The 14,334-nt window shown below is 37.2% G+C and overlaps 1 protein-coding gene across 1 annotated transcript in view; it reads right to left on the bottom strand.

Annotated features, from left to right (window-relative positions):
* The window catches only part of LOC104159057 (chromosome unknown open reading frame, human C2orf43), a gene marked incomplete at its 3' end in the record, with an annotated part of 42,522 nt that overhangs the window by 11,885 nt on the left and 16,303 nt on the right, over nt 1–14,334 (bottom strand). Inside the window, exon 2 of the mRNA XM_009696865.1 lies at nt 11,018–11,152. Within this exon, the coding sequence (XP_009695167.1) occupies nt 11,018–11,152 (135 nt within the window). The remainder of the gene's footprint in view (nt 1–11,017; nt 11,153–14,334) is intronic.

Raw genomic sequence — 14,334 nt, 5'->3', positions numbered from 1 at the left:
TTTTTAGAATCTGGAATTATGTTGTGCATTGCTGATGGCTCCTCAGTCTTACAACTGTAGACCACTGTGAATTAAAAATAAAACTGTCATTAAACACTGGATTGTCCCATCAAGATCTGTATCATTTGTTGCAAGCTTTGTGGGTATCAAAATTAAATCAAAGGTCTATATCATAAAGTAGAAATTCTTATTAATAAATAGAAGTACTGATCAGCTTTCTTCCTACAGCTAACTTATGTAATGAATAAACTTTTTGACTCAACTTTCAAAACAAATCCAGACCTGTTGCACCTTCGGACAGGAGGGGTTATGCTCTGCTATAGGGATATTTCATTTTCATTCTGTTAGTAGATGCAAATATAGCTTTCAAACTGACTTGGATTAAAAGATTCCTAAGCAATCTCCCTGGGGAAAATAATATGAATCATCTCAATATTTTATTATTTTACTTTTTTATTCTACAACAGTATGGTAAACATTTAAACAAGTTACTCTGAAACATCACAGCACTGCTCATCTCAGTGAACTGTGACATGCCTTCCAAAATCAAGACACCAAAAAATATAAATGTTACCTTTTCATAGGGTTCACATTCTTGAACATTTCCCCCTCACCCCCCCCACTAACAGCCATCTGCATCTAATCAGAAGTGATGGTATCAACTGGAGAACATACCTATGTCATGGGGTGAAAGGCAGAAAATGATCCGTAAACAATCTCAAAACCTACATCCAAAGTTTCCTGGAATGCAGTGAAGACATTATACTTTCTAATGAACGAATGTCAATTTTTTTTTTAAAACGTCTTGTTTTCTGGATAAGGATCCAGAAGACTGTATCAGGTTTCAAAAGTTTTTACTTAAAACACATCTTTAAAAATACAATTTGTATCTACTTATTTGTAGATACGGATGAAAAATTCTGTTTTTTTTAACAGAAGAATTAGTTTAATGAAGTACTAGAATGAATTAGAAATCTATTCACGGACATTTTTTAATATTATGCTTACAGATATTATGTTGACAGACTCAGTGGAAAACCTTGAAAGAAACAGAGAATATAGAGAACCTATTTTTCACATAGCTATAAGAAATGTAAAGACAAAGTCCTCTTCTTAGTAACATCAACAAAAATTGGTCACTACTCCATCAAAGCCAATGGAACATAGAGCTATGCATTAAGTCATACCAGAATCAGCTTAATAGTGTTTAAGTGATCATTACAAATAAATACTTGGCTGTTAAGGTATGATGCTATAAGCAGTTAAAATTGTTATCATTTTGGTTGGCCAGAAAAGAAAACAACAGAGCAACTTAGAAATACTTCACATATGGCAAAATTTTATTTTCTTAGTTTTGATTTTGAATGGAATAAGATTTTTAAACACATGCTTAAAATTAAGCAGAACTGATAAAGTCAACGCCAAATGCCAAGATTTCACTCAAAGGATTTATTTGCATAATTATGGGCATGATTATGGGACCTCTATGAATAATTAACTGAATGTGGCTCAAAGGAAAGAAGTAAACGGAGCACTGCAGCATCCCTAGGGCTGCTTACTTTTCACACATTTAGACTGAAAACATTCCTGTGGGTTCATAACATGAAATGATCATTTGTTTCCTTAAAATAGACACCTAGCACTAAAAATCATACAGTAAAATGCAGATCTTACCAGGCAAAGACAAAAACCTCAACATTTAAATGCCACATAATAACTTTTACATATGCACACACACTTCCTTCCTTAAGCTGCATTTTCCAAGACAAGGAAGGATTAAGGTTTCTGGGCAGGAGCAACTGCTGCATCAGGAGGGGTAGCAGGACTGCACTGCACAGGGCTGACAGTTCCTGCCCTGTCCTGTGAAAACAACCAGTTCCTCTGTGCACATCCCAAAGTGGGATCCCTCGCTGTTGACGAATACCATGTGAAGAGCTCAATGTGATTAATCAGTGCTGAGGCCACCTTTGTAAACAGGAAGCTTCTCCTCTCTATACATTAAAAAAAATGACACTTACCTATGAAACACCTAGTTATGAAACTAGCTTAATTCTACCTGGATGGCATGCTTACAACTTGGTTCTTTTTAATGTATCTATAGTGTGATACCATTGGACTAGGAGACATCTTGCCATATAATTCTGCATTCAAATTCAGCAGAATTTTATTTGCATCCCTGTGTGTTCTGGGACGCAAACACGACTACAGAGTTCTCCAGGTGGCATGGTTTAACCCCAGCCAGCAACTCGGTACCACACAGCCACTCGCTCACCCTTGCTCCCTCGGTAGGATGCGGAGGAAAATCAGAAAAAAAGGTAAAACCCATGAGTTGAGATAAGAACAGTTTAATAATTGAAATAAAATAAAATATAGTAACAAATAATAGTAATAATAATTGTAATGAAAAGGGTGACAACAAAAAGAGAGAGAGAAATAAAGCCCAAGAAAGACAAGTGATGGACAACACAATTGCTCACCACCTGCTGACCGACAGCCAGCCCGTCCTCAGCAGCGATCGGCCCCTCCCGGCCAACTCCCCCAGTTTCTATACTGGGCACGACACTCTATGGTATGGAATATCCCTTTGGCTGGGTTGGGTCAGCTGTCCTGGCTGTGCTCCCTGCCAGCTCCTTGTGCATCTCCTCGTTGGCAGAACATGGGAAACTGAAAAGCCCTTGACTTAGGGTAAGCCCTCCTTAGCAACAACTAAAACATCAGTGTGCTATCAACATTATCTCATCCTAAATCCAAAACACAGCACTGTACCAGCTACTAGGAAGAAAATTAATTCTATCCCAGCAGAAACCAGGACATCAGATCTATAATATTTAAACATAACTGACTAAACCTTGAAAGAATTTATATCAAAGATGATCCGTGTTTCAATGATTCTCAGATATCTTAATTTATATGCCTAGGAAGCAGAAAATATTGTTCAAATAGAAATTAACGTGAATTAAATGTGTATAAGCTTAAAGTATGCATATGTGAGATGCCAGCTCAGCTGCCTTTCTACTGCTTTTCTTCCTTTACTTGTATAATGCAAGACATAAATGCCTTTTAAATACGCTATCACTGTGTACACCTCAATGTGGCCAGATACTTACCATTACTGCTAACTGAACAGTGCTGAAGCCCAGATAAGGATTCACTGGTCAAAAACCCTCTGAGCACTACAGACACTAATTCTGAGGTGTTTTTGCACTGACCAAACAGATTGCCAGTAGCTCTGACTCACCTGATTCAGCACTGTAGGTATTCTCCAATATCAGAAATCATTAAAAACATCCGTACTACTTAAAATAAATGAGTCACAAGCTAGCTAAAATAACCAAATGCATACTGACTCCCTGTGCCTCTGTAACTCCTCTCCTTTGGGGTTATACGCAACAACAAGGACAAAAGCAGTTAGCTAAGGACGAGTTCCTATTTTTAGGAGCCCAGTTCTTGGAACACTTAACTTTCACATTCTCCTCCTCTCCTGTTTGCAGCAGTGCAGACCACAATCCCACACCCTGCCATCACCACACATTCATGGTGGCACAACATCGCTAAGGTCACCGCAGCAAATGCTTACACAAAAAAAGTGTTATTGGAAAAGTATTCTTAGCTACCATTAATTCTGCTTAGCAAGTGGAAACCAGCAAGAGAGCCAACCCCATCTGATCAGCCAGCTCTTCTTGGACCGCAAGCAAGTGTCCTGGGAACCACCAGTGGCCCACAGACCACAGCTTGGGAATCACTGTCCTAAATAACTCACAACCCTCTTATTATGGAACACCATGCTCCTTGTCTTGCTCAGGCTACTATTTTAGCTTTTTTCCTGCCAGCACAGCATATTATGATGGTAGAAACTTATGGCTCTTATCTGCTAATCATGCCTACACTTGTATCTGTCATTTGGTGGACAACTATCTAGTAATCAACAAGACAATTAACTTGCTCAAGTATAAATTCAGTTTTACTCAAATGATTTCAGTCTTTTTTCTATAGATTTATATCACTTGAGCTAGATGCAAAATCTCACTCACAGTCAATTCCGCAGTTTCATTAGAAGTCAGACGGCTAGAAAAGCAAACTCCATGCAGATGAATTGTAAGAACAGCTAAGAAGCAATACATCAAATAAATTCAAGCTGCACATGGCTTCCAAATTTTCCTGTAACACTAAGATTGTTTTTTTTGATACAAAACTTCACTTCAAAACTTGACACTGATGGTACATCAACATTTTGGGATCACATAATCAACGTCTTCATAGATAATTTAGTATCCCTCCACCACTTCTGTGCTTTTTCCCATATTGCTTCTTAAGAATATAATTCAGTTTCAAAATGGTCTGACAGCCCTACTCTTCCTGCATGAAGAGAAAGCAATGGAAACACTCTTTTGATGGACGATAAATCAATCTTTACCTACCTCTTTTTACTATGGAAAATGAACTAAGGATAGTTTAACAGATTTTAAGGATACACTATTATCTCCTACAGTCCATGGGACATAAAAGACCAAACTAGAATTTTATCTTGTGACTTGGCTATTAAGAATGTCACCCGAACTTCCCTGTCATTCAGAAGCTACCTAATACTGATGCAGGAAAAAAACCCAACGTCATTGAAAATTCAGTAGACAATCTGTTCCAAAGGATAAACACGCCTTGCTAAAACAATAAAAAGTATTTGTATTATGATTGTTTATAGCTCAATACTCATCTGTACAGTTTAGAAAGTTCTAGAGATTTATTTTTAATATAATTTATCAGGTGACCAAATATTGTATCATTAAGATATGACTGATGACTAGCCATTTATTAGGTACATGACATTTTAATGCAATTGTGTCTCTTCAATCAATAAAGATAGGAATGACACTATTCCGTATTCTATAGCACTTGGTATACACAGAATATTACCAAAAATCAATAAATCATTTCATTTTGCATTCCTTCTCAATCTTCACTACAAAGAAAAGTATCTTGGCAGTCCTAAGGACAAACAAAACCAAACGTGTGTTCTATTCTTATTTCTGTCTGAGATGTTGTATTTCTTATTTCTTATCAAACCACAGCAGATATCCACAGAATTAGACCATTTTAAGACATGGCTATGTATGTACACCTGCTGTCTATACAGCCTTTACTGGGAAAACCAATCAGGGTGCTAAAAAGGGGGGGTAAGGGATGTGTTAGAGGGACTGAGGGTCAAGGGTGTCCTATCTAATCTCCCATTTTCAACGTTTTTTAAAGGAATTCTGGGCGAGATTGAATATTTTACTCCTTATTTTAAAGTGAGATATTCATAACACAGCACTTGAATTACCAATGCGTACAAAAATTAGCAATGAATAATTTCAGGATTTGTTCATTGATATCTGTTAGTTTTAACTAGCAGTTTGTTTCCTATCAAAAGACGTTGAAAGGCTGTTGAAAAGCTTCCAACTGGCTACTATTCATTGCCATCTAAGGAGCTACTTTAGTCCTTCTCAGTACTCAACCATTTCTACTCAACTGGATTTCATAATATATAGAGCTTCAGTCTCCACAATTCATAATGTACTATAGTACCCACTCCCACAAGCTGACCAGCTATACTGGCATTTTGACAGAATAATTTGAATGTGAATAAATACAGAATATTTTTAATCTTATTTTTCAGTTTTACCTTTTTTTTTTTAAATCAAGAAGTTTATAAAGTATTTAAAAGTAACATTGTTTAATGATTTAATTTCTTCAGAAAGCACCGAAGTACTTCTTCATTCTTTCCTTAAACTATTTTCTATTCTGGTTTAAGGGAAATCATATGTTTAAGAGAGAGCAATGCAACACAATTTATTTTCTTCTGATTTTACTACCTATAACATGAAACACACAGTGATGGCTATATATCATGATAACATGACCTGTCTTCAGTCTTGCAACTAAGTCAAAAGACCATCCATTTAATTCCTAGGAAAATACTAACTTACAGATACTAGTGTTCAGGCAGTAGCCTCTGTTTTGACAGGGAGGGCACTGAGCTATAGTGTACTTCTAACACATTCATATAGGAAACAACAACTTGCACTTCAAATAAACCCTCACAACATATAAGTTACTTGGTTAGATGAAGGAGAGTATCTTATCAGATCAGAAATCTCAGAAGAAGTGTAATGCAAATTCTTCAATGGAGTGACACATTAAAAGAAGGTATACCTGCCCATTTTTTTAAGGAAAAAATTGCCATATGTTAATTATGATCTATTTGTATACATTTTTCTTTTTTTATGAACATATCCTTTTAAGGTAGAAATTAACCACATGATGTGCAAATACCTGCACTTTAAAAAGACTTACAATACAATCATAATATATTTGGCATGGTAAACAGAGTCAGTAAGTAGGCAGGGGGCTTGCTGTTATAAAATCACCTGTTCCTAGGCAGCATCTGTTCAAGAGGCGCGAACATCTTAATCATTAGGAAAACTATGAGTCAAAGTCTCAATATCAGGAACTGAAAAGAAAAAAAGTAACATTTCTAAGATTATATGAACATTTATAAATCATACACAGATTATGCCACTTTTAAACAAAGTAAGAGAGATAGAAAACTACTCTCATTTTTGTAATTTTGCCTGTATCTAAGGATTGATGTTGGCCTGTTTTGCAGTCACAGCAATGTTCAAAACAACTGCTTTTTTAAAAGCTGAGGAGGGTAAGGACGCTGAAATTGAGGCATAACTTTTTTATTGCATTCACTGAGAAAAACTAAGTTTCAGATCTTTCTGTACAGTGGATTGATTGCTAGAAGCAGAATTACAGCAATAAAATGTTCAATTAATGTTGTGTGTCTCTGTGGAGAGTATCTTGCAAGAGCTCTCTGAATAGGAGGATATCATACAGAAGTAAAAATGAAGGGTGTAGCTTTGTTCAGCTTTCAAATCACTATGTGATATGCCTCCAGTAAATTAGGAAGTAGTCTGTGATTGATGACTGCTGTTAGAAAACTTGCTTGTTAGAAAGTCTTTCTGAGACTTTCAAAATCTACTTGATCTAAATATAACCAGGCATATTATTCCAACACAGTTTGCTTCATTTTAAACCCTTTATTACTTTACAGGCAGCATCATTTATATGTTGTGTACTATTTAAATGCTTGCACATTCTAAATCAGTGGTTTCAAAGTGGGGTGCATGCACAGTGGGGTGCAGGAAGAAAATTTTAGAAATGCAGTCATACATGTAAATAATTTATATTTTGAAAAAAGATATATTGGAGGTGTGTGATAGAAATTTTTTTACTGATAGTAGTGCATGATCAAAAAAGTTTGTAAACCACTGTTCTAAATATACCAAAATGGATTCTTCTTTCCTAGTAGCTTCCCCCTCTCCCTTTTTTTTTCATTTTTGATTTGCTAGATTCCAATCTGAAAAACCTCAAGAATCAATGGTGTCAGAGATTCATACGTTGTCTTCGTCAATTTATGCCCTCATCGTTCTTATCAAGAAATACTGAACTTCCTCAGAGGATATGCATGAGGCTATTCTAAATGAAGCATTATGAAATGCTCATCAGAAGCATGAAGGAATATATGGAATTTTTACAGTAACAGTTCCGTGCCCAGTTCTTTGCCAAAATATCCCCTTCTGGTTTTATGCAGTGTATTACTAACTGACATGGTTTTCACAATCCTATATAGTGGTCCTTGTTACAGGAACTTTGCCTGAGAAATCCAGAATGTAGAAGGCAACAAAAAGCTGCAGAGAATAGGATTATTTTATCCTCTATGCATGTGTTCCTGTCGGTCCTTGGGATTCATTTTTTTTTTTTTACAATGCCAAAAAATGTCAACTAAGAACTCCTGTGGGATGCAGGAGCAGGAGCAAAACATGAGCAATGAGTGCATGAGTCCCAATTCCTTTCAATCAGTCACCTGGGAAATTGCAAAGATGCTCAATTTTTAACTTAGTGGTTTAGATCACACCTTTATAGTCAAATAACGAAAATTAATTTTTTTGGAATAAATAAGTAAAAGACAGGGAATTAGCTTCTAATATCCAAAAGTTGCTTTTTATTTCTTTTGTGTCATAAGGATAAGGGAGAATTACCCCAAATCTCTTCTCTCACTGCAGGCAAACTACAGTGTCATAAGATGGCAAAATACAAGGCCATCTAGCCGCTTTGTGCCTTCCCTTGAGTTTGTATGAAATGAATCATATTTCTTTTGTTACATTTCAAGCTACTGCAAAGCACAGTATATTACCCATGGTAACTGTAGTAACATCATTATTTCCAAAGGTCACTAAACTTTTCAGGGTTCCCTTAGATGACTAACTTGAAAAAGGTTTCCTATGGAATATTCTGGAATATTGTCTGCAACACATACTAATGACAGGATGTGAGTTTCCTGCTCCTGTGCTCCTAATAAAATAAATATGAAAACAATCTCATAAATGTCTTTTCATTATTTTTTAAACTATCCATCAGTAGCTTTCTATGCTTTTCTTAGCTCCATGGTGTTACAGTAAGTGCACCAGTAAGTACAGATCCTGGTATACGATACCGAGAACATACAAAACACCTTAATGGGTCATGCAAGCGAGTCCCCCAAGCTCCGCAGTGGCAAGAGTAGATGCTATTCAGCGAGAGAAACCAAGCCTGGCCACTTTCTGCATCCCCTCCCCTTGCAGTGACAACCCTGCCACAGTATGGCACTGGGACCAGGAGCAGCACAGAAGTGTAGAGAAGGTCACTGTCCAAAGCAAGGACGTCAGCACACCTGCACAACAAAGAACCTGGCTCTTTCTGCATCTGCTTATGGACCAGTTGTCCATTAGGTTGTTTTATCACTTTAAGTCCGCTAATATGATTTGCCTACAGTATAGTGCTTTGGTTGCTAGTTCTCTAAATTTTTTACCTGTCACATAAATAAATACTTTCTTTTATCAGTTTTAAACCAGCTAGTACCACTAGGTGACCATTATTTCAACCACAGAATCTGGTGTATTTTATTCTGCATTTACCTTATTTACTGTCATGACTTTGCAAACCTCAGTCATCCTCCTGAGAAGCATTCTGCTCCCCAGATTGCAGACCCATTTAATCTCCCACAATAAGGAAGCTGTTTCCTCCCTGTTATGGTAGTTCCCTTTCTCCATACACTCACCAACTTCATTCTTGAAATGTTGTCTTTGAGATGCCCACCAGCACTCTCTAATATTCAAGATATAGGTCCACTATGGTTATGTACAGTAATAAAACAATGCCTCCTGCCTTGCCTGTAACACTGGTTATGTCCAACATTTTGTTCTCTTAAATTTTGTCTGCCACTGTGCAACGAGAGATGATATTAGAGAACTGTCAGTCATGACACCAGTATCTTTCCTGAGTTTTACAAATGATTCCAAGTTCAGGATTGCCCAGGCACAGTTAAAGGAGATCTTCTTTGTCAGATGCATTAACTCGTATTTACCCACCCTGACATTTGTCTACCATCTTTTTGCCCACTAATTACATTTTGTAAGATGTTTCTGAAGTCCCCTGACATCTATTATCTTCCCAGTAATTAAATGCTATGAAGCATCATCCACAAACTGAGAAATGTCACTGCTTACTCTCATTCTGCAGGTCAGGGGTGAATATATTGAATAAAAGTTGACACAGTACCAGTCCTTACGGTACTGCACTTCTGACCTGCCCATTCTAACCAGCTACCACATTCTTGAAAATCCCCTCTCTTACAGGAGCACTGTCAGTGCAAAAGGACACAGTGAAGTCAGCTGGAGGTGTGGTTTCAACTTAAGTATCAGCTCCCTTTTTCGAACTGGATGCTCTCCTTCCTCCAGATTTACAGCCTCCTTAGCAGCACAGGGACTGTCACAGTGGAAGCAGGACAACTGTACAACATCCTTGCTGGCTTCATCTAAAAATCTCTCAATTTCAACTAGCTCAGCCATCTCAAGCCACCAAACACATCTCTCACCATCAAAGGTTCTTTTCACTAACTACTCACTTACAGACATGATCATAGGACAAGTTATGAGACCCACAAATGTTCTCTGCAATAAACTCAGCCACATTCATTGCCAGACTTCTACTTGTATCCCACGGGTAACATTGTACCAGAAATTACAAACCTAGGGATTTCTCGTCTATCTGGAGAAAGTGCTAGCATTTGGTACTTTTGACACTTGAATACAATGACTGGAAAGGATTTTGCCAAAGAAATACAGGTTTCATGTTTCAGTTTTGAACTTGAGATTAAATAAACCAATAAAAAGGCTCAAAAGCTCAGGTACAAAGGTTAGTGAGGGAAAGTTAAGTTATGCTAAACAGCTAAAACAGTTTCTTCTTCAAAATTTTCAGGTTGCTTCACATTGCCGAACCTTTTGGTCCTAAGGAATCATACTGATTTACTGCTACATCACTGCAGCTTGACCACGTCCAGAGGTCTTCTCACACCAAGCAGCTTTCAGGATATGATTCACTATTGGCTCCCCCCATCTTACAATGCTGTACATTGACAATATCCACTTTGAGTTGGCTACCATGTCTTGCTGGTGATTTGCACCTCAAAAGACTTTTAACAGATAAACAAGCAATTTCTCCCCTGCAAACGCCGCATACCCTAGTCTCAGAAAGATTTACTTCCTTCCTGGAAATTCACTAATTTAGTACAACTATTTTTAAATTTAGAGATGATTAAATCTTTCCTAAAGTACTCAATCTCTGAACTGGACATTCCATTAAAAAATGTCCTTTTCTAATCTATTCTTCTTGACATAAACACATTCTAGACCTTCTTCTCTATAACTTGTCTCTGAAGACTGCCATCAGTAAACTCTCTTATTCTCTTAATAACTTGATTGGCAAATCTAATTTACCTAAAAATACTCTTTTTCCTCAGGAACTTCTCATACAAATGTTCTGTGGAAATATAATGGAGTCATTTAAAAACCATGTCATGCTGTTTTTAATAGGCACGAGTTCTGCTAGTGAAATCAGGGGTTACAAATATTTGTATGTACAAGTTACAGCACCGTACCTTCTATCATTTCCATACCACTAGGAGGCTTACAATGTCCAGCATGGCTCACAACCCAAACGGGATACTGCTGGTTTAGTCCACAATATAAGGCCTGTATAAAGGTCCTGTAATAACCTGCCAGTCCAGGGTTACCTGCCAAAAAACAAAACATACACGCACAGTCAATATTAACCTTCCAACAGCAAGCAATCAGCTTCAAAGCAAACTAAACAGCATTATACAGCAACTGGGTAACTTATTATCTCTAGTACAATTTTTATTCTCCCAATTTCATGGGCTATGCTATTGAACTGATTTAATTCCGTTGATCAGTGGCACCCACAAGAAGCATTTTACAGAACTACTTTGAAATTGCAGAACCTAAAATTGAAGTCCAACACAAGAGTAAATCTCCTTTTCCACCAGAGGTCAACCAGCTTGCTTATCTGTCCCATCAAGTTACAGATAAGTGAAAACTGGGCAAAGAAACCCCCAGATCTTATAAAAATATCACAAAGTCTACAGCATATATCATCTTGATCCAGATGTCACCCTCCAAATATCTCAGTGTTACCATGTCCAAATAGGTATGTGGTATTCAGACAACACAAAGCTCTGTACTAACCCTAAAAGTGAGGATGATTCTATTTTAAACTCATTGGACTAAATTAATTTTTTCTGCCTGCAGCTTCATATTCTCTCTGTCCTCTTCCATGTCGCTTGAGAAGCTCTTCCCTTTTCAACCCTCATTCTCTAGAACCATGGGAGAATCTGTCCTTCCTCTGGCATCCCATCAGCTTTAAAGAGAACTTCTCAGAAGAGGTTGGTGTCTGAATGAATCTGGCTTGCCCTGAGAGAGAAGACCACTTTGCTCTAAATCTAGCGTTTAAACAGTGACAATATCAACAATCAGGTACCACTGCTGAAGTGGAAACTTAAATACTGTCCCAAAGATAAAAATATATCTGGCAGGGATTTCAGGATTTCCAATCAAAACTCTAATCGCTATTCATCCTTTTTTTCTTTCTCTTTTGGAGATTACTAGTGACTTCAGTTGGAGAATAAATTCATATGAAGACCAAGCAGATTTTGTTTCCTAATTCCCATTAGATGTATAAAAATTCCACATAGACATAAAAACATGTAATTTCTCTCTATTTATTTATTGATTTTCCAGAGTAGTTCCACTGATTTCTTATTATCATTTAGAAACCAGGAAAGCCCACCAGCATGGTTAGGATTCCATGTCTTTCACTCACATACTAGGCAATTCTTCATTTGGGTATCATCAATAGCAAAAGATGGCAAGAGCAGTATTGTGTAAAAAGGCATCCACTTTTTAAGACAAAGACATTCCACAATAACACAAATGTATTACTGAAAGGGTATGAGAGAAAAAAAAACCCAAACCCTCATTAAAATTGTGCAAACTCCTTTATATCAGTCTGATTGTAATAACAGAGGCTGAGCTGTGTAAGTACTGATAGTGACAGAGAAGAACAATCAGAGCTGTAATCAAATTAGTACTTGTCGAAATGGTTTGTGGAGATAAAAACTACATTTATTCCACTTCTTCGCTTTCTATAGTGGGCATTTTCATTTTGTCTTCTTTTACTTCAACCCTTTTGCTCTTCAGGTAACACACAGTAAGTTCAGTGCTCTCCCAAGAGGCGTTCCCTCAGCCCAGGGCTTCCAGACCACAGCCTACTCACCGTAGCGCAGCAGTGCACCAGGAACCCAAAGCCACCTCCAGCACCGACAGGTGCCTGGGCTCACCCCAGTGATGATACATGGGCAGAGCAGGGAAGCCTTCCACACTAGGTAACACATCACACATGCTTCATCCCTCACTTAAATGTAGAAAGTGTCTCTGATGGTTTTTAAACCTTAATAAAGTTACTGATCTTAAAACAACATTGTTTTTACTGGAGTACACAGATTTTGAAAAAAACCCAAAAAACCCAAAACCTACAGTATCAGTTATTACATGTTTCTAAGCATCTCTTTGTAAGCTTGACATTACAGAAGAATTAAAAAAGAAAAAAAAAAAGTTGTATATATAAACTCCAGAATGCACAATCAGACTTTTGCAAACTGATTTCCAGAAAAACAATTTCAAATTCACAAGGGTCACACATCCATACGACTGCACCGCATTTTCATACGTCAAAAATATATATCCTAGAGGGTCCCAGAGACAATAAAATCAAATCTAGACATCATCTGTTAGGCTCCTTGGATTGACGTTACATAGAGGAAACCTGTCTTTCAGCAAGGTTGAAGATGAAAGTAGCAGCAATCCAAAATAAAACGTCTTTTGTAGTACCAATGATCATGATGTTTTGGCACTATGCTTAGTCCTGGAATATAATTTAATTGGGTATTTTGAGATCGAGGAATCACAAAATTAATCTCAAAACCAGGCTTTTTCTTTACATTTTTCTTTCCTTTAACAAAGTAAAGCAAGGAAAGGGGGAGAAATGGCAACAGCTGTCTTTTCATCAGCTGACATTTCAGTGCTCTTTCCCATCATCAGCCAGGTGAACCTAAGACATACGTATTCTCAGGATTCAGTCATCAGCTGAAGAGTGAAGTAAGGACTGTTATGAACAGTGAGGCTTTGCATCAAATACTACACAAAGCTCAAGGCACTCTAACACTTTTTTGAGGGAGAGATGATTTTCATTCTCTGATAAATGTATTTTAGGCAGGTAAAGGAGAACATCCATAAATGCAAAAGAAACCTCCATTCCCCACTTTATAAGCATCTGCTCATAGTAAAAGACATTCTGAGGGGTGAGCTGTTAGAACTGCTACTGATACTTTAAAATGCCTTGAAGGGGTATGAATAAGAACCACTGGCACAAACAAAAAGGAAAATCAACAAAGATTTTAACAGCAAAGATTTCTACAGAGAAATCACCACATGTAAAGCAGCTATAAATTTATTCTTTATTGAACTTTCAATTTCAATGGGTTTATTCCAGATTTACACTGACTTAAGTAAATGCAGATTAGTAGTCCCCGCTCTTGAAAGCTTGCATCTACAATATTTATAAGTGGAGAATGTTTATCTCCTAATATAGCTCAAACTCCCATCTCTGCAAAGTCAGTCATTTTATATGTTTTTACTTTAGCTGCTATCAAAATACTTCAAGGGTAGCAAACAAAAAACCTGGACAGAGAATTTTTTTCATACAAGAGTTACAGTAACAGTTAATGGAAATCACTGGGGCTTAATATGCACAGCAGTCTGTGATCAACAACATTTTCACAGAATCACAGAATGGTCGGGGTTGGAAGGGACCTCTGGAGATCATCCAGTCCAACCCCCC

This window comes from Cariama cristata, unplaced genomic scaffold, assembly GCF_000690535.1.
Source record: "Cariama cristata isolate BGI_N322 unplaced genomic scaffold, ASM69053v1 scaffold8563, whole genome shotgun sequence".
NCBI lineage: Eukaryota > Metazoa > Chordata > Aves > Cariamiformes > Cariamidae > Cariama > Cariama cristata.
This window is presented reverse-complemented; position numbering and strand designations above follow the sequence as displayed.